This window comes from Melozone crissalis, unplaced genomic scaffold (genome assembly GCF_028551555.1).
Source record: "Melozone crissalis strain CALT ecotype California unplaced genomic scaffold, PUWL_Pcris_2 ptg000033l_1, whole genome shotgun sequence".
In the NCBI taxonomy this organism is placed as follows: Eukaryota; Metazoa; Chordata; class Aves; order Passeriformes; family Passerellidae; genus Melozone; species Melozone crissalis.
In genome coordinates this window covers 3372488-3393091 of record NW_026535811.1, presented here as the reverse complement: position 1 = coordinate 3393091, position 20604 = coordinate 3372488, and the positions used below count along the sequence as shown (strand labels likewise).

The window sequence follows — 20604 nt, the reverse complement described above, 5'->3', positions numbered from 1 at the left end:
CTTTATGCCAAAAATTCTCCAGGGGAAAATAAACTGATGGAAAATATGCTAATTTTTTGAACTCGCATTGTAATTTAGGAAATTATTCTGCATTTTAACCTGCATTTTGACCAACCATGCTAATAAACATGCTCACCTCCATGGAAAAAGACAACAAGGCAAGCTGATATGTTCAGATATATTTTTGAGCTGGGCAAGGCTGGGAAAAAGATGTTATGCCTGAAGACTTGGTCAAAGCAGAGTGACAACTTGTATTAGCTATGATTTAACAGGATTACAGGAGGAATTTCCAGGCAGCTGCTCCACATACAAAGTGTCTGGCTAGATAAAGCCAGTGCAGATTGGAAATAAGAAGCTGTAAAGGCAAAACTACCTGTAGGAGGAAGAGAATAGTTGGCATCTCCAGGGAAATGCACTGTGGTATCACCACAGGGAAGGCCACCTAACTTTTCTTTATTCTGTGTTTTATTTCAGTGCAATGAGTCTCCTTTTCCTGTCATGCAATATAGATAATGAAAATCTGATCATGTACCATGAAACCTGTACTTTGGGCTGCAGTTGCAATTCTAAATTCTGATTGCCAAGTTGGCCCAACTAAAATACATGAGGACACACTTGCTCTATAAATAGTTTATTTGCTTTGAAGCTCTGAAAAAATATCAAAATATTTTTGGGCTTTCAGCTACCAGACTGCAATGGAGATGGAGGAGTAGGGGGAAATTTCTTCTAAGCCTTCTGAAGAGGAAGAACCTTAATAAAAGATTGGTGAGGGATATAAGAGTAGAATTTAAAAGGCAAGAAAAAGGTGATAGAGCATAACAAACAACAAAGAAGAATTTAAATTGTAATTTCCACTTTTTCATATAAGCGTGTGCAAACCCCAACTACCTCTGATGGCCATCAAGGTAATGATGTGTCCCTTTTACTAATCAGTGGGCTAGGCAAGGTGTAAAACTGGGAATTACAGTTTCCTTATCCTTTCCTGATGATTTGACCCTACAGAGGAGGCTTGCCAGGACGATGCCTTAGCAATGGTCTCACAGGCACCTGTTTTTGTTTTGTTCAGCTGACAAACGAACGAGAATTTCACAGTGCTTGAAACAAAAAAAATACACAAATGCTTCTTAGAAACAAAAATCTGAATCTGGTTGTCTGTTGGGGATAGCACTTGGAGCCTGTGGTAGTAAAAGTGTGAGATTTACAGCTGAAGCATCAGTTGAGGAGTTTAGAGAGGTGTATGCTCCTCTTCATAATCCTAGTTAATTTAGTGAAGCTTTGCTAAGACTCAGCAATCTGCCTGTACAAATTGGCAGCTTCTGTAGCATGGCAGAGGCATGGAACTACAGAGTGGTGAGTGGCTCTCTACAGAAGTAAAGCAAATTTTACTATTTTACTGCTTAGGAAATGCTATGGAAAGGCAGGTGCTGAAACAGTTTGAGCATGCAAACTTGAGAACTGCATGCAAATTAAGTTTCATGGGTTATGTAGCAATGCTGTCCTGTTTTATTACATACTTTTGTACTTGGGACTTAGCCTGTGCTTTGGAAGTGCTGAGATTTTCCAGATCTTGGGCAAATGTTTTATCTGATTCCATGCAGCTTAAGTCTGTGAAGTGATTGAGACAGAAGGCATTGGATCATAAAATCACTGAAGTTGGAAAAGAGCCTTAGGATCATCAAGCCTAGCTGTAAGAATGTAGCATGTACTTGAGTCCATCCTTCTTTAGGTAATATTTAAGCACTTGCTTAACCATAAAGAGTAAAGTAAATGGGAAGTGAATTTCAGTAAACTTTGAAACAGTAAATCACTTACTGGAATTCTTTAACTTGGGAGACTTGTATCTTCTATAAATAGACTTTTTTCATCTATTCTATATGGCAAAAGTCTACCAAAAACTCAGGGAAGTCCAGACTTAATTGCATGATGTCTGCTTACACATTTGGCTTTATTTTATACTGATATAAAATCAGTCTCAAATTATTTGAAATGTCTAGAATGTGAAAAAAAAACCCAACAAAAACCAAACCTGTTCTCTTTATCTAATTCTTATTAACTTGATATTGTTTCCTTTTTTTCCTGATTCCTAGGCAGAACCTTATCTCTGTTATTATCAACTATGGAGGTCAAGTGGAATATCTGCTGCAAAATGAGGTATTTGTTCTCAGTTTGTTACACCAGAAAAGCATTAACTTCTACATGAAAGGCATCTAATTATTAATCTGTTTTAGATGCAATTAAGGAAGACTTTTAATTAAGACTGCTTAATCTGGCCTTGAAAGGATACAAATTCCCTTAATAAAACCTGGTCTGAGGTTGGGAAGAAAGTGCTACAAATTTAAAATATCAAAGGTGACTGTTTCTATGTGTCAAGGAACTTGTAAATAAAACCAGAGTTGTTTGAGTTGGCAATAGAATACTTGGGATGAGTAGAGGTATAATGCGTTATATGGATCTACAAAATTTGTCCCTCATTTTGCAAACCCCCATGCCTAATGTTTACATATTTAGTATATACATGCAAGCATATGGTAGTTTGAAGGATTAAGTTTAGCCAGCAAAATTCCCAAGAGCTTTATTTTAAAGCATTGGGGTCTGCCAATTGAATGCTACATGCTTGAAGGAGAACTCCTTTAGGAGATCTTCTCTGCTGTCCAATGTTTGAAGGACAAATGTCTAAAGGACAAATTGAGTAATACCTTGGAAGAAACCACATGTTTATTTGATCTGACTTCCAAGCTGGCATAATAACTGATTTGATCTGACTTTCAAGTTGGCATGATAACTGATTTTCTAGGGTTTGAAACTGGAAAGAACAAAAGACTTATAAAAATCAAAGAACACTGATGTAGCATGAAGATATTCCAGTGTATCCCTTCCAGAGTTATAACTCATTATGCTAAATTATGCATTTCTTTGAAATATATGTTACAATGTAAGATGAATATTTTTCTTCAGAACTTTGTCACCTACATTTAAGTTCTGAATTTAATCTCTCTGGATATTCTTGATCCACTATTATTTCTATTTTGAATAGCCATAAAACATACATTTGCATACAAATTTTATACATATACACACATATATAGAAATCCACCTAAACACAGAGACACATACATGAATACATATATATCAATAATATATAATATTTATAAATACATAATATAGATATATACAAACATTTTACATTTTGTGGAAATCTTTGATGCTTTTTCAAAATGCAAAACACAAATTTTGTGCCTGGCTACGAAGTAAAACTCTGGGTCTGATGCTGTGCAGATATTTGCTGAATTTTCCTTTGTAAGCATCATCTCAAAGGGAAGTGTTTAGTGTATAAAATGTGATGCAGTCATAACCATTTGGAAAAGTTAGGTCCCCAAGCTCAAATGCACATGTATATTTCTTCACTGAAGTAGACCCACCAGGGTAGTTATTTACATTCACTTGAAATTTTAGGGCCTAAAGCAAGAGGATTCTAAATTCAAAAAAAGCCATAACCTCAACATTAACGAGACTTTGCAATCCACCCTCTGCAACTGACACTGTGCAGATTTTCCTCAGACCTATAATGAAGCATTCCTAAATTTGTTTTTGCTAAAGATTTTTACATTGAGTAAGCAATTTCTTGAAACCATGAACTTTTTATAAAGGGAAGGAAGTGCATTTTTCAAATATTCATACCATCCAGCAAATATGTGTGTGTCTAGAGCTAAATTTCTCTGTAGATGTTTTTTTTTTAATATGGCCTTTTCTACTCAGGGACATTCAATAAGTTCATATTAATTGCTTAAAAGAGTAGGATTGGAAGTTAATGATTTAGGTCATATCATGGATATTTTCATGAGGCTCAGTGTATGGAGATTTTTCAAACCTAGAATCATGAAGTCTGATTTGCTTTAATTAGTGGCTCAAAAAATGATGGAGCTCTAATGTAATGAGTAATATGTAGTAAACAAAACAAAAAATGAGATGCCTTTATTTGGGCTTTGAATCCTTGTTTACTTATTTTCTCTAACTTTTAATTAGATTGCTTAAAGAAGATTGAAAATTGAGGTCATTGTAGCTCCCCTTTATCCCAAGTCTTCACAGGAGTAATTCTGTCACTTTTCCAAGGTATTCCCACTTTTCCAAGCTATTCCCATTCCCTGCTGGCATTGTTGTTCCTCCTCTTTGGTTCACCATGATCCACCTTCAGCACACTCTGGAATTTAAGACACTGGGAGCTGCTCACGGATTGTAAATTAAGTGCACACGTAACTGCTGAAGTTCTGTACTCAGCTGCAAGTTCTTTAAACATTCAGTTTTAACCAGACACACCTTGAGATTCTCAGTTGAAAAAAAATATTAATATTTTGCACATTTTTCTACTTATTTGCAAATTTATTCTTTTAGAGACCAGTACGTTTGACTTATGGCACAAGCCCACTATCATTATTAATCTAATAAGTAAGAATGGTAAATAAATGGAAAATTAATTTAGAGATGGATAATGACTTTATAAAACAAAAATTTTAAAAAGATAATGAAGATATCTGGCACAAAGATTGAATTGGTGCTGTTAGGGTTGAAATGTAAGTTTTGAAATGTATTTTTCAGACAATATGTAAAATGAAGCAGCCAATTTTGATTGCCCTGACAACCACTTTTCATGCACTTCATTTTGAAATCCATTCAAAATGTACTGTTACTGTAGAGAGGACTTTGTAAATTTTTTATACAGAGTGTAGAAGTTCTAGAATGAAATAAATTTTTTTTTATCATATAAATTATTGAAACACCAAAACATTCTTCTAAGATTCTGCTCTATTTAAATATGTAGAAGGGGGAAAAAATTACAAGTTGTTGACTGGAGTTCCTTTGGAATTTCAGAAGATGTAAAATTTTTGTAAGAAATGAAGCTCCATCTTCCCTTCTTTGAGACAAAAATCCATGTCATGTATCTACATATGAAAAACAAGAACTCTTTACGTGAAAAAATGAGAAATCTTTACATGATAATATCCCAACAGAGAAATACTGTGGAAGCAGTCATCATGTAGTATTCAGTATCACATAATTTTGTGTGCTTACTCTTCTTCATCTGCAATATGCTCCTTAGAAGTAGCTACCATAAAAATAAAGTGTATGGTAAAGTAGCTTCTATAAATATTAATACTTTGATAGTTTCACTCTAAACAGAATAGCATATTAAACATTCCTCAGGACACCAATTCTTTTTTATGGAATAGCATTTATATGTATGCACAAAAATACATAAACTGTGGGTGGGTTTGAGTTTTAGGTTTTGTTTTTATTTTTCTCCATTCAGAGAGCTGTTTCTCTATTTAAGGGTTACTTTTGTGTATGTCTACTGCTTGTTACTGCTCAGAAATTGCCCTGCAGAGCTGTATTTATAGGCACAAAATTCCTTCTTCCAATAATACATCTCTGCTTGTGAAGAAGTAAAATGCTAAATTAAAACTTCTTTAAATGAAATGCAAAAATGGAATGATATTTTATATTAATTAAAAACTCTATATAGAAATTTATATATATGTATATATACACATATACTCACTTATTTCTTCAAGAAATCAGAGTAAACCAGCTTTTCTAATGTTCTGGAGTTGTCAGGGTTACATATAGCAAAGCCATACCACTGAGCCCCAATCAACTTCAATCCAAAAGGGTGTGTAAAATTCTCAAGAGATCACAGTCAGCCTTTTCCTCTCTAGAACCCGTAGTGTGAAAAGATGTTTCTGTCCTTAATTACTAAAAAAAACCTCAACAACTTATGTTGAAAAGAATCTGACCACCAGATATTTGTGGATATTTCATGTAATTCATTTCTGCTTTAGTTCTGCTCGAAGCAGGTAATGTGCAATTGGTAAGCTCAATATATTTTTATGTTTATTTCTAATAATGACAGGTGTTAACCTTCTCAGTACAGTCTGTGCATAGACCTTAAGCCTGAAAACAGAAAGTTCATCTTGGTACGATTTTTATTTTTCAGGCACAAGATGCATGAGTGAGAGAAATGGTTTCATGGGTACATCCACATGCTATAGTGCACTAATGGGAACATTTATCAGTACAGAAACATGGAGAGTATTTATAGGAGAGCTTCTGCTTGTTCAGAGAATGTATTTTAAGCTTTAATGAAGTGATCTAACCATGCAGAAAGCCCATGAATTTTTATTTATTTATTTATTTTCCTGAACATAGAGTACTTCATATTGTGTTTTCCTTCCTTTGGGCATCCGTTTTTGTTTTTTTTTTAGTTCCTCAAAGTATTTCATCTCAAAGCTTTTTTCCCATATGGCAATATTAATATATCTAAATTTGGCAATATTAAAATATCTAAATTTACAATCAATAAGATTCTATAGTTTTAACTAAATATATAATTTTGCAGAAAGCTGGTTGCAAAAGTACTCAGTCCACAGGTGTCAGATTATGCCTCCCACAGCCTCCCACACAGTACCTATTTTTAGGAGGAATGTGGCTGTTTTCCAACTCTGGCAGAAATGGGTAGGAGACAATAGTGAGGATAAATTCACGGAATTTCAGAATGCTCATGAATCACTTGGCTTCAGGTCTCCTATGAAGCTTCTTTACAGTGCTTCCACACTGCTGGAGTTCACCCAAACCAAGGTTTTCCCTTAAAATCAGTCCTTGATACTAAATTTGTTGTGGTTTTGACCAGCATATGTTTTGTGGGAGATAACTGGACTTCAATAGAAATGTCACCATCCTTAGGAAGATACTGGCCTGTGGTGATTTCAGTGTAGCCAGACTAAACCATGGTGTTTGAATTCTGCTTGAGAAAGTAGGGTTTTCTACCACTCACTGCCATGAAAGTTATGGTCAGGTATTTGTGGGAAATGCTGTGTGCCAACTGTTTCCTTCTTTCCTCCCCCCCCATTTCTCTCCTGTCAACAGAATAATATTGATAATGTGATTGAGGCAGCTAAAGCCATCTGCAGTGTCCTGTGTTCTGTGGAAACCAGGGACATCACTGATGCAGTCTGGAAACTCCATGCTTTGGGGAGAGCACAGGTAAAAAGATGCATGTTCATGTCCTATTTTTCTCTTTTAAACTGGAACTTGAATGGGTATTACTCTTTTATTTTGATTGATCAAGTCAATTTTTCTGTCTTGCTACATTTTACTGTCTTGCTGTCTTGTTTTCCTTTTTGGCATCTGTTGGGTAAAGACTAAAAAAAAATGTTCACCATATGTAATGTGATAGAGGACCAACAGAAACCAACCCTATTAGTGGGACTCCCCCTAAGTCAGAAAATTCCACAAGCCATGCAGAATTACATAATGTGATAAAACCCAGTACATGCCATCTTTTTCAAGGCTTAGTTTTTTTGTGGATGTTCACATTTTCTTCTGCTTGTCTTCCAAGTCATTGTCAAATGCAAATGCTGATTTTATTTTTGAGATGAATTGGCTATTGATAGGCAAATCATTAAATTATCATGTGATCTACTTGTTGTAGAAAGAAACAAACAAAAAATCTCTGCTCCAAATGTCCCCTGTTTGCTATTGCTCATTCCCCAGCATGTGAGACTGTCTCCAATATTTACAGCTTCTCCTGAAACAATTTCCATGTTCTTCCTCACATGGAGGGAACAATCCACACTTCCATTTTCCTGTTTTACCTGTTCAGATTATCCTTTCAGAGCAAGGCACACCTCTGCTTATCTCTGTGCAGTCTCCAGCACAGCAGAGTGCTGGTCCTGGCTGGGATCTCTAGAGGCTGCAGCTGATAAGGAATGATGATAATGATACTGTGTGCTCATCTGTAATGAGGAAAACAACACTGTTCTCAATAGCCTCGTCTGAATGTTGAAAAGATTGTCCCGATTGAGCAGTCTTAAATATTTTTCTGTTCTAATATTCAGTAAGAAGCTATTTCACATCTTGTGGGGATTTTTTAAGGAATTTTGAATGAGTTAGAGAAAGGACCTCTGAGTTTTTAGATGATGTGGTTTATTTTCTCCTACATAGGAAGGGTGAGTTTGGTTCACATCTTTACTGCATTGTTTAGAAAGTCACAAGACCCTTAGTTACAAAACTTCTTAAGGATTTATTGACTAATAAAATACTGCTAACAAGGATATTTATGTTTTGACTTAGTCCTTAAATATTTTGTTTTATGGACTCATGTTACAGTGTAAACTTTCTTATCCAATCATGTTATGACACACAAACTTACAGTGCTGCATTCTAAACTCCTTGTTTACCTTTGTAGCTACTTTTATTTTTTCTATATCTTAAACTCCAAAACTTTAAAGTTTCTTCTTCTTAACATGTGTCTGTTTTAAACTAAAAATCTACATTCTCTCTTCTAACACCAAAGTTTGGAAGCCTTTTCCAAGGTCTAAAATTAAATCCTGTGTTTAATTGTGAGATTTGGCTTGCAGGCCTAAAGTTCTGAGAATTCTTTGCATTTTGAATTCTAGCAACATATCTCTTGAAAACTACTGCCTAGATTGTCTTTCATGCTGTAAAGTTTTTCAGTTATTGAGGTTTTGCTCTCTTAACACTGCCTTTCAGGCTTGGTTAGCTGAGCTGGTTGTCTGTCCCTTGAAGCCTTCCTGTAAAAGCTGCCTGTGACCTTGAGTGCCACCCCTGTCCCTCTGACTCCCTCTGTGCTGAAACAGACCTGACTAACAACTGACTTCAAATGCTGTTGCTGCTGCTGCCTTTTCACTCCTTTGAGAAATACTGCTAGGACAGTCAATAGACCTCAGCAATCCAGAAAAGGTTGGGCTTTGATTCCATAAAGAGCTTCATTTTTCTCAGCAGCTGAACTATAAATGTCATAAAAGCAGTCAAATATATTCCTGCGTGTTTTGTAACTTGAGCACTGTCCCATTTAGTGAGGATAGTCATTACATATTATATGCAACTATTGTATTTTCTGGGAAATGCCCTAATGAAGGCAGGAATGATGCATCTGACTACATGTTGTCAGAAGGCTAATTTATTAATTTATGATACTATATTATATTAAAGAATGCTAAACTATACTAAATAATACAGAAAGGATACTTACTGAATGCTAAAAAGATAATAATGATAACTTGTGACTCTTTCCAGAGTCCTGACACAGCTTGGCCCTGATTGGCCAAAGAGTGAGAACAACTCACAGCAGAATTCAATGAAACAATCACCTGTGGGTAAACAGTCTCCAAACACATTCCACACATAAGTAAAACACAGGAGAAGCAAATGAGAAAAGAATTGTTTTCCTTTCCTCTGAGGCCTCTCAGCTTCCCAGGAGAAAAACCCTGGGCGAAGGGATTTTTCAGGAGAATGTGAATGCCACATGCAACTACTTCACATGTAGAATAGAAATGTAACAAATCAGATTGCATCTCTATTTGTCAATATTTATGCTAAGACAACTGACCAGCTTTCCTGTCTGTAGCAACCTATGTAGTCAAAATTGGTACTAACCCCCTCAAGCCTCTTTTTGATTTTAACTCATATTGAATGGTAGGGTCATTTTTTGTGTAACTTTTGGGTACTGAAAAAATTATTAAATGCTGCAATATTATTGTATTTTACCATATTGCTTGAATTTTTTTTATTATGTTCATCAGTGTAGCACCAAAATATTTTGTTAGGAGGAAGAGAGGCTTTTTTCAGATGAGCAGGTAAACTGCCCCACAAATTAAGTGACATTTTTGAGGCTACCTGTTGCATCTCAAGCACTGCAGCATTACACATCTGCTAAGGACGAGGTGCCAGAAAAACATTCTAACTGCTTTTCCACATGATTTCCTGATCCTTTAGTGTAATATATTATGTGGTTTTCTATGGAATATTTTTTAACACATCCATTTGGCACAAGTGCACATAAAGCCTCAGGGAAACCACTGCTTACTTCTTCCAGTGTGAATTGCATAGGTTGCCAGTGTATGTTTGTTTATACCTATCTGTACATAGGTGCTCTCCTACTTGGAAAAAAAATTTAAATGTGCTTCTATTTAATTCTGGTTAAAAAAAAAACCAAAGCCCAAACAAAACAAAGAAACTTAGTTTCAATCTTCCGTCTTTAATTAAATTGTACTTATTACCTCCTCACTGCCAGTACTGTGCATTCCTATACCGTGGTTAAGAGGTTATGAAAGCAACTGGCACCAGTGCTGGTTTCTTCTTAACAGATTGCATCTCTCTGTAAATGTGATTATTTCAGTCTCTAACCAACCTAACCCTGGGATTTTCAAATCCATTCAGGGGAGGTTCTGGGCCTGATGCATACTTAATGTTTTTCATCTCTCCTCTTTTTTTTCCCCCATTCCTTTCTTACAGCAGCTCACAAAATGTCACAGGAGAGCAAATCCTGCCAGAACAGGCACTAATCCACCATATATTAAGCGTGCTATACTAGGTTGAAATTATAAGTACCGTGCCAAAAGGTTGTTTACTTTCCAAAATTTGAGGGAATTGAACAAAAGTCTCTGTTCCCATTTGTCTCACTGCATTATGAAGATTGTGCAAACATAATTCTCAGCCTGGATGCTGCTTTTCTCCCCTCAAGTAAGCATTTGACTTCTTCTGTTCATCTTCACCAGACAAATGCTGGCAGCTCCAAGTTGGGTGCCAGGGGGAGAATGTACATCCAGCATTGTATTTCTTCTGCCACCTCTGCATGCACTGTAATTTTTGGGAAGCATCATGCTGAATACATATGTATTAACATGAAGCATTCTGAGCCCACTGCAAAGGGATTCATGACTTTGAAGGGCAGAAAACCTTTCAGAGATGTGGGTTCAAACAGTGCAAGTCAGAGGCAATACTGAAATGCAGAATTAACTGTGCAGTCTCTCTGGTCAAGATTTGATGCTTTTTTTTGTGTTGCTTTGTAGATATAAGTCTGATCACAGACTCATATAATCATAGAGCTTGCTGAGTTGAAAGGGATCCACAAGGATCATCAAAGTCCAACTTGTGTCTCTGCAGAAGACCCAACAAGAATCACAGCCTGTGCCCTAAAGTGTCATCCAAATGCTTCCAGAACTCTGTCAGGCCTGGGGCTGTGGCCATTTCCCTGGAGAGCCTGTTCAGAGTCCAACCAGCCTCTGAGTGAAAAAGCTTTTCCTGATAATCCACTTAACCTCCCCTGACACAGCTTCATGTCATTCCCCTGGGTCCTGTCACTGATGACCCGGAGAAGACATCAGTGCCTGTCAGTTGCCCTCATGAGGAAGGTGGAGAGCACTTTGGGGTCTCCCCTCACTCAATATTTCCCTTTGGCCACCTCTGGTCAGCTGCCTGCTCAAAGGCCTTTGAAGAGCACAGCTATTTTCAGTGATCTGGCACAGGAGCAGGTGAAATGGGGGGCACTTGAGTGGAGACTTGCTGCTCCTCACCTTTGAGAGAAGATGCCAAGACCCTGCCTTAGGGCTTCACATCTGATTGTAAGGCTTGCAAAGGGGTGGAGAGGGAATTCTCTCTGTTGTACCACTGTGGAGGCTGAGAACGTGTGAGTGCATTTGATGAGTGCTTCCTTGTACCTTGACTTGCCCAAATACTGTCAGAAATCAGGACTGAGTGGCTTGGCTGAGGTGGTAGAGGAAGCAAGTTCTGGTGCTCTGAATCCCAGTCACGTCTTGTGTCATCATAACATTAAATAAATCTAAATCCTTTCTCCTTTCTATGGTATTTTCTAATCCTACAACCATTACAACTTCTACCCAGTCTTTTCTGAAGTGACTGATTATTTTTTTCCTCTCTGGTTTTGTCTTTATAGAATTCTCTTCAAAGTGTGGAAACACCAGGCAAAGGTAGAGTGGTTTTGCTTTTTTTATTTAAAGTATGTTAATTCAAGGTGTATCATCATAAAACACATGTTTTGCTATTTTTTTTTTACTAATCTGTTTGAGCGTGCATATTGCAGATGTTTACATGTTAAGGTGTATTATAAGGTAATTTTGATAAGTTGAAATTGAAGTGATCTAAAAGTGCAAATAAAACAACATTTCCACAAAATAATCTGGAGATTGAAATATGGAGAATAAACAGCAGAGTGAAAGAACTGAGTTTAGGCCATGGTGGTCATGGTAGTTTTCTTTAATCACAATTTTCTATGCAGAGAAAAGGGAAAATAATGAACATCATGGAAGGCTGAAAATTTTTTTCTGTGTGACATTTCCACCTGACTCAAATAACTTCCTCCCTTTGAGAGCTTTAGTTCTTTGTGATCTTTTGCTGTATAGACAGTGTCGTGCCTAATGATAGACTGTCATAAGGAGAGTATATTAATTAACAATAATGGACAAAATTATAAACTCTGCCTTTTAAAATCCTCACTGGCTCAGAGGTGCCCAGCACTGTCAGCACCTCTCAGACCAAGGCATGAGCAGGAGTCTGCTCTGTCAGGGGTGGATTCCAGGAGGGAACAGCCTCATCAGGTGCTGCTCTACCCCTCTGTGGCTGCCCAAATGCAGCTGGGGAGGCTGCACTGGTACCATCCAAGGGCTCTCTCTGAGTACTGGGGTGGGCTGTGGAAGGAATTTGTTTCTCTCCATTTTGTTTGAGGGAAAAATGGCCTCTGAGATGCTCTTTTCCTCTATTTGCTTTTCTCAACTGCAGTGTGCTCAGAGAGGCAAAAAAAGGTGAATCAGCAGCAATCATTTCAGCAGTCTTTTAAACATACAGTTGCTTCAAATGCAGGTTTCCAAATGCCAGGCTTGTTTTCTGTGTTATTCAACTTCATGAACAGCAGAGAAGGAAAGCAGCAATTCAATTTGCAAGATGCCAGGAGAGGCTAAGCAGCTGGAGGGCCAGGAACACACAGGTGCAGAAGGGAGAAGAATGTAAATTCAGTTTGTGGGACTCTTCTTTCTTGGATATATTCCTTTTTCCCATGTTTTTTTTTTTTTAACACCCTCAATGGCAGCTAATTGCTCATGTTAAAGACAATCAATAGTTACTAATAAACACCTACCTGAGAAACCTTCCTCCACACACTGTTCAGTAAATGTAATTGGAATGGATTTAAAACACTCCTCTGATTACAGGTATTTCCAAATTTGAACTTCATTGAATTAGCAGCTCTCTCAAGGAAAACTTCATTTATTGAGTAAGTGAAGGAATCAGTGTTTACTCCCTACTTCTCTGTATCTTTATTTATGCCAGGAAATCTTCAACTGTGAAGATTTCTCTGTTTGCTTTTGGCACACCCTTATTTCATAAGAATTGCAGAATCCTTTTGGTAGTGTAAGATTAGAAACTGCGATTTACTGATAGCAAGTCAGAACTTGCCAGGCCATTAGTCATTCTGTGGAGAAGCCTGCATTCAAATGTGTCCAAGGTAACCAAATTTCCATTTCATGTATGTTTTGTCATACTACATGCCTTACATCTGCACCTAATACATTAAATAAATAGACTGAAGGTCAGTAAAATATTTGAAGTTAGGCTAATGAGCTAGCATGTCAAAGCTGGTGTTAAAAACATGTCTGAGAAAAACCAATTGTGAGTGCAATGAGCAAATCTGATCTGCAGGGACCTAGGGCTGAACTCCCAGATGTGGGGAAAAACTGTATTACATCTTCTCTTTTGGGCATCACAAGTTGTCTTTAGTCCCTGTCTTCCCAGTGCTCACCTTCATGATGATGCCACTGATCTAGGAGCACTAACCTTGAGTGGAATCCAGATTATATTTTCACCTCCTGAAGCTAGAAGTAAAAGCCAGATAAGTGGTGAGTTGTAAGCTCCTGCCAACTTCACCTTTGTGTTTCCTTTTCTACCTCATTTGCTTCCCACCTTTTTTTACTCCATTGTGTAGTATTGCAGGCGTGCAAAAATCTGCAAGCCTGTGACCCAAAATTAAAGGAAAATCATAGATTTTCTCAGTGCTGTTAAATCTTTCCAGATCTCTGGGAAGCTAAACCTCATGTGCTTTCCTTCCTCAAGCAGCACATTTGCAGATGAAGTCAGAATTGACAGCCAAGGAAGAGACAGACTGGATTTCCCATTTTCACTGTTCCTTTCTGTCCCTTATATGTATTTATGTTTATCTTGAAGGAAACGGGATCAAATTTTAACAGCAAGAGCACCAATCAGTTACTCCAACTAATAATTTGTTTCCTTTCCCCTTTTTTCCCCCAAGAGATGATTATTACCCTAAGTATCATAAAAGAGTTTTGTTTATCTTCATTACAGCCTCTCTCTACCACAGAAGAGACAAAGATAAAAGATACTATTAAAATGAAAACCTTACTTAAAGACTTGTTTAGAAACTGCCTTAACCATGCTCTCTAATAACAGATTGTTGGAGCTTTATTATTAGTCATTCACCATGGACTAAGCAAGTCAAAGACTATATTCAAAATATCTAGCCTTGATTTAGTGCTTCAATCACTGCCTCTATTTGAAGTGTTATCTCTGTAGAACAATTTATGCCACTGCTGTGAATAAAGCAATACTTATCCACATTATGCTTAAGTCTGGATCATGTTTTTTTTCCTCTCTGTGAAGTCCTTAGAAGACTATATTCAAGTTTTAGTGCTTAAAATATTTTCTTTCTTGTTAAATGGGAGGAACTATAGGTGTTTCTAGACATCTGTATTTTTCTGCAGCATCAAGTGTTCACAGAAAATAAAGATTACTCATGTTAATGGATTTAGCATTGGAGTTTGCTGCAATCCAGAGTGAGAACAGGCTGCAGGCTGGTGCAGACCTGAGTCTGTGTGTGGCTCTCAGAAGCTGATGAATGAATGTTTATTCCATGTCTACAGCCTTGCTGCTCAGGGCAGGGATTTCAGATCAGACATAATAAGCAGCTTTCAGAATTTGATCAGTAGTTCTCTGGGACCCATCCAGAAGGTCTGGTATGCACCAGGAACTGATGATATTGAATTAACAATATTTGCCAACTGAATTGCTGGAGTTGTTATCTTTTAGAGCGAATGCATGAATGTAATGCTTACAATACGTGTAATGTAGTAATCATTACATTTAGACTGTAAAGCTTCTCTAACTGTGCTTGGGATTTGATATTTGTTTCTAGATGACAATAGAAGCATTCACAACAGAAAGGCTTTCTATTTTTTAAAAAAGGGGAGGAAAGGGGGAAAGTTTTGATTTGGTTTTTTTTGTTAGAGTTTCCTTTGGAGCTGAAAATAATTGTTTTCCTTCCTTTCTTAGCACAAACCCATTACATTTTTGTTTTGGGAAAAACTCTTTGTTTCACAATATGGAAAAATCTTCAGGTATATTTTTATTGATTTTGTTTCATTTTTCTGCATGTCTCCTGCATTGTTTCCAAACCAGAGCACAGCTCCTCACCTCGAAGCTGTTGTTGTGTTGCATCCTGATATATTGTCCCTATAGCCAGAGGCTTTTTAATCAAGAAAAATTTTTAAACTAGAACCCTCCATTTCTGCACAAAAAAATAGGCAGAAGTTATCAAGGCAATTTAAACCATGTAGGAGAAGAGACATTTTTGATACCGGGATAGCAGGAGATATTAAAATTGCTTTCAAGGGGTAATCTATAGGATTCTTCAACTAGTAGGAGAAGACAATCCTGTAAATATTTGTGCTTGGAAGCTGCACCTGATCAGCATGTGCATTACAGCCTTTTCATGTTTTGCCTCTTTCTTATCACAATAATGGCTGAATTAATGCTGCTTAGCATTTTACTTAAAGGTCAAGTGGATTTCTTTTTTCTGTAGTTTTGGTTTTGGGGTTGTGTGTGTGTATCCTAAACTGTATTCAGGACCTTGCTCTTTCTTTTTTCGTCTCCGAAAATAAGCTGGAAATGAAAAAACCAAGCTCTACTTCTCAAAAGTATTTTTAATCTGTCAAAAGGGTCATAAGCCTTCATTCCAAATTCTGTTCAACCAGATTTTTGTCATGTTTTACCTGGAGAAAACATGTACAGGTCAGAGTGTTCAACATGTATTGAACTGACATCATCTGCTGGTGCAGTAACAGCAAGGTGCCTGCCCTGTTGGAAGATCTGGCAATAAAATAATGTGGGAATTGTAATACTGGACTGAGAGGAAAAAGTAAGTGGGTTCCAGTGAGGAATAAGCTACTATATTCCTTACTAAATCTTGAAAGTACTTGCAGGTGTATGATTCACTAACCTTTTCAGGATTGTGAGGATTGTTCTGTTTCTCACTCCAGGTACAATTTATTCCTTCAGACTTCCTGCACAAGGAACAGGAATCTGTCAGAAATAAGCATATCTGGCAGCTGTGGTTAAAGTTCACTTGCCTGGTTCTCCTCTCATTTCTGCATGTCAGATTTCTCCTCACCTTCAGGGAGAAGGTGATGGCAAATAATTTCACAGCAGAAATAGATCACAAGGTTTGAGTTGTGAGATGATTAGTCTTGGTCACAGTTCACTTTGCGATGTGGTCCTTTCATTGTCTCTTACAAACTGGGTATGCCTGGGACACCTCTCTAGAAAATAGGTTTTGATGTAGCGGAAACTCTGAATCTGCTGTAGGAAGTCCATGGCCTGTGCTTTGTAAATCAGTGAAGCACCAGTCCTTTCTCAGCTGAGATTTATTAAAAGGCATAAAAAGCAGTAAAAGTTCTCTGGCTTCATGAATGGGAGATATAATTTCAGCCTACCATATCCTATTCAGCAGCTCATTAAAATACAGTGAGAAAATGCTGACCAAGTTTTGTGAGTAATGGATGTTTACAGACTACCAAAGATGTTTCCCTCTAATTCAGTTAATTGCTACTGCTCCTAATGACTGAAGAATGGGGGTTGGAAAAGGGTTGATTCTTGCACAGGAACCATAGACTGTTTTGTAACTGCCAGCTAGCAAGAATAAGAAAATTAATGGTGAAAAAATTCCTGGACCTGCAGACCAGATCATAGTTGGACATTTGCTTAAACCTGTGGCACTCTGTTCCTGAAAATATCTTCGTTTTGTATGTTCTAATAAGTAGATAAATAATGCTGAAGGCCATTTTTCTCCCTTGGCTGGCAGTGAAACAATTTTTCCCCACTTGTTCCATTGCTGCCTTTACCCCTCACATGCTGTTAGAAAAACGTATTTTGTTTGGTTTTGTCTGCTTGTCTGGCTTTTACACATCTGATGTCAGTTTTGTGACTCAGGTAAACCATGAAAATAATTTTTCTGCAAACAATGTCAATGGGCAGGGCAGCTTGGATGTAGTGATAGGCATCTTGCATCTTAATCTCTTCCATGTCTGGCGCATGTACATTTTCTGTTATGGAAAATACTCCATTGCGTATTTTCTCCTGACTTTATTATTTGGGAATCCCTTGCTCACAGAGTATTCCTTTCTTTGTATGGCTTAGCTGAGATAGAATACATTTCTTCTTGTTCTGGAGACAAAATCTGAAATGTTGCTTTAAACCTAGAATATAGATTGTGTTAAAAGTGTACATTTTCAGAGATTCTGAACTGCCTTTTACCCTCTTTTGGAGAAAACATTGCGAAGGTTCTGTTCAGAAATCATTGATTTCAACAGGCCAATTGTCATAAATAAGGGGTTTGCTATTACACTACATTTGGCTGTCAACCACTTTGAACAGATTGGAAACAAGGAATGTCCCGAGGAGATGTTGGTCCTTAATGAAAAAATAGCATGGTACTTTTCAGATAAAATACTGGTTCAAATAACAGTCAGCTGATGTCCTCTTCTGGACCTCTTAAAAAGGTTCCATGTATATCACTATGGGTAAGTTCCTGGAATGTAAAAGAATTCAGTGCAAATTAAACATTTAGTTTGCAGTTGCTAAGTGATCACACATCTGGGAATGAGAATTAAGTGGTGTTCTAGGGAAAAAAGTCACTAGAGACAAAGATTTTTTCAAAACTATTGTGGTGAAGGATGATAAATGGTGAAAATGCTAAAGACGATAAATAAAAAAAGGCAATTAAAACCAAATGGTAGACAGAGAGACTAGAAGGACTGAGGTTTTTTAGTTGTTGATCTCTGAAATGATTCAGTTTTCATATGTGGAAGATGATTACATGGCAAGGTGTAGTACTCTAGCCAGTCCTTCACACATGCAATAATTTGCTGTCAATATTTTCAGAAGCAAACATCATTATATGTCAAACTATTTCAATTTTATGTGTATTTCTATTGTTACATAATTAAAATTTGTCTATTGTGAAATGAAGAGAAATAATTTCTTTGCACTGCTTGCAATGCATTTTGTGACTCAATAGTTCTGGGTAGTCTCTGGTTTAAAGTTAAAAGGTATCAAAGGAGGAGAACAAAATTCCTGACTGAGGAAATGGTTTTTTAGAAATATTTCTAAAATATTTCAGGAAACAGGGATAGCTAAGTGCAGTGAATGGTGGTATCTGTATCTGAGGTTGGACAGGACTGCTGCACCTATGCCCAGGATAAAATGCTAACAGGAGTCTCAGGCTTCCTATTCCTGGGTTGTTTCTTCTTTTTCTTTTCTTTTTTCTTTCAATAGACTCTATTAGCTGATAGATGGCTGCTGACTTCAGTGGCCAGACAAGTCCAGGGAATATTTCAAGAACTGTTAACAGGTGGTGAGAGTATGTTCTTGATCATGTAGAAAAATGTGAGTTAGAAGGGTAAAAAAAAAAAGGAGAATTTGGAGTTTTCCTCTTGGAAGACAAATCAGCCTGATCTTGGAACAATGCAATATACTCTGACACTTTCTCTCTCAACCTAGCCCATGCTTGAGAAATGAGTGCTCTTAACAGCTCTCTTCACTTGATGGAGGCTGCCAGGACTGGGGGTTTGAGTTTATACTGGCAATCAGGCAACCCCAAGCTGCTCCAAAAACAGAGGGGGAAGATGGATAAAAGCCAGGAATTGCAGGGAAAAAAAAAAAGAAAAAGTACTGCAGAGCTGAAACCAGAGGGAATGACATAGAGGTGTGGATAAATTTGGATATAGCCTGCATTTCGTACCTATTTATTTCTGTGTCCATTTTTGTGTAATACTATCACCAACTCATGACCACCTGAATGCTGAGTTTTTCTGATTGTGGCTGCTGTTTTCTATGTTTTATTAATTGTTTGCCGACAGTTGCAACAGCTTTATAGTCTTAAAATTTAACCAGTGCCTTTTCTCCCTTCTCCTGCTGCCTTGCCAGTTTCCTTGAAGTAAGTAGCTACTTATCTGCTGAAATGACAAAATACCTACTTGATAAAAATCCTTCCAGCACAGAAATTCAAAGACTGAAATGGCATATCTGAGGTACCCAGCAACTTGCTGTAGTTGAAAATGCTTACTTTGAAAATGCCTTAATTTGAAACTGCCTTAATTTGAAAGCTCTGTAATGAAAGTCTGTTAAGGATACACCAGAAATGAGCTGAGGGCACTTTCAGAAGCACAGATGGCTAATTGGCTTCAGTTGCAGGTTATGTCATTTCAATTAAACTTTATTAGGAAGCATTTCAAAGCCATAACTGATGGTTTAGGATAAATATGGTTCTTCATAAATGACCTATTGCTAACCTTTATTTATTCCTCTCCTCTCAGTGTTAGTAGAGGCTGCTGTGACTGAGCTCTCCATGGCCATCTCTCGTCTCATCCATGCCTACAGCAGCAGCTTTGATGCCAATTTCCAGCTTGCCAGCATCCCTAGGAGCCCTTTATGTGCAGACATCAGCCTGAATTCCCAGCTGAGCTTCACTGTTTGTGCTGCCCATAACATCCCAGAAGCCTGGGTGACCAGGTAGGAGGAGGACTCATAAGAAGATACATTATCTCTTTGACAAAAGTCATTTTTCACAGACACCAGCTCCCCTCTGCTGCTTTGGTGGTGGTCCTAAATTAATGCTAGAGACTGTGTGATGCGCACCAGGGATGTTTGGACTGGGAATTGGTGTGGTCTCAGCAGGACAAGTAAGGGTTGGAGGCCAGCTTGCCAAGTGAAACAAAGGGGTGGTTTTGCTTGAACCCAGTCTCAGTGAGGCTTTCTCAGCAATTTTTGTTCTTGGTTTGTTCCAACCTAGTCATGTGGCTGAGCACCTGAATTGGTGATGTCCTCATAGATGTGATTGAAGTTTAGAGATCCAAGTATACCTGCGATCAGCATAACACAAGAAAACAAAAGAATGGAAATATAGAAATAGAATTTTGATAGAAAAAAGAGACAATTATATAAAAAGCTAATAGAAATATTGTCTTCTGTACTGCTCAGATTTGGTAAAGCTGTTTGTGTCATCAGGTAGCTGCTGTTCCTAGTCTTGGCAAAACTGGTGTTCTGCTCTTACCACTCCAGTGTGATCAAAGGGGGACAGGTGAACACAGTTTGGTAACATTATTTTCATGAGTTAAAAAGTCGTTCTCAAAGTTTTTGTTAATTTTCCCCATTGCTCCCTCTTTACCTTCGATCCCAAATGACGCTGGGATCATTTGCCCGTGAGCAAGAGACTGTGCTATACAGCATTATCTGTAATTAGCCATTTAACAAGAATCTGAGGGACTTTGCATTAGTTAAGGTAATAAATACAGAACTAGAATCACTATCCTGATTTCAGATGGTTATACCATTGCCACTGCATTTTATGTTTTACCAGAAAAATGTGATATTACACATAGCCTAAAGGACACTGATGACTTCAGTGCTAGGTTGGAGCACACAAAAATGCGAATATTTCTTCCTCCTAAT

General features: G+C 37.5%; 1 protein-coding gene across 1 annotated transcript in view; it reads left to right on the top strand.

The window, feature by feature from the left end:
- The window catches only part of PIK3C2G (phosphatidylinositol-4-phosphate 3-kinase catalytic subunit type 2 gamma), a 184725-nt gene that overhangs the window by 24204 nt on the left and 139917 nt on the right, over window positions 1-20604 (top strand). Inside the window, exons 7-10 of the mRNA XM_054282061.1 lie at window positions 2088-2151; window positions 6919-7035; window positions 11750-11783; window positions 19470-19665. Coding sequence (XP_054138036.1) covers window positions 2088-2151; window positions 6919-7035; window positions 11750-11783; window positions 19470-19665 — 411 coding nt within the window. The remainder of the gene's footprint in view (window positions 1-2087; window positions 2152-6918; window positions 7036-11749; window positions 11784-19469; window positions 19666-20604) is intronic.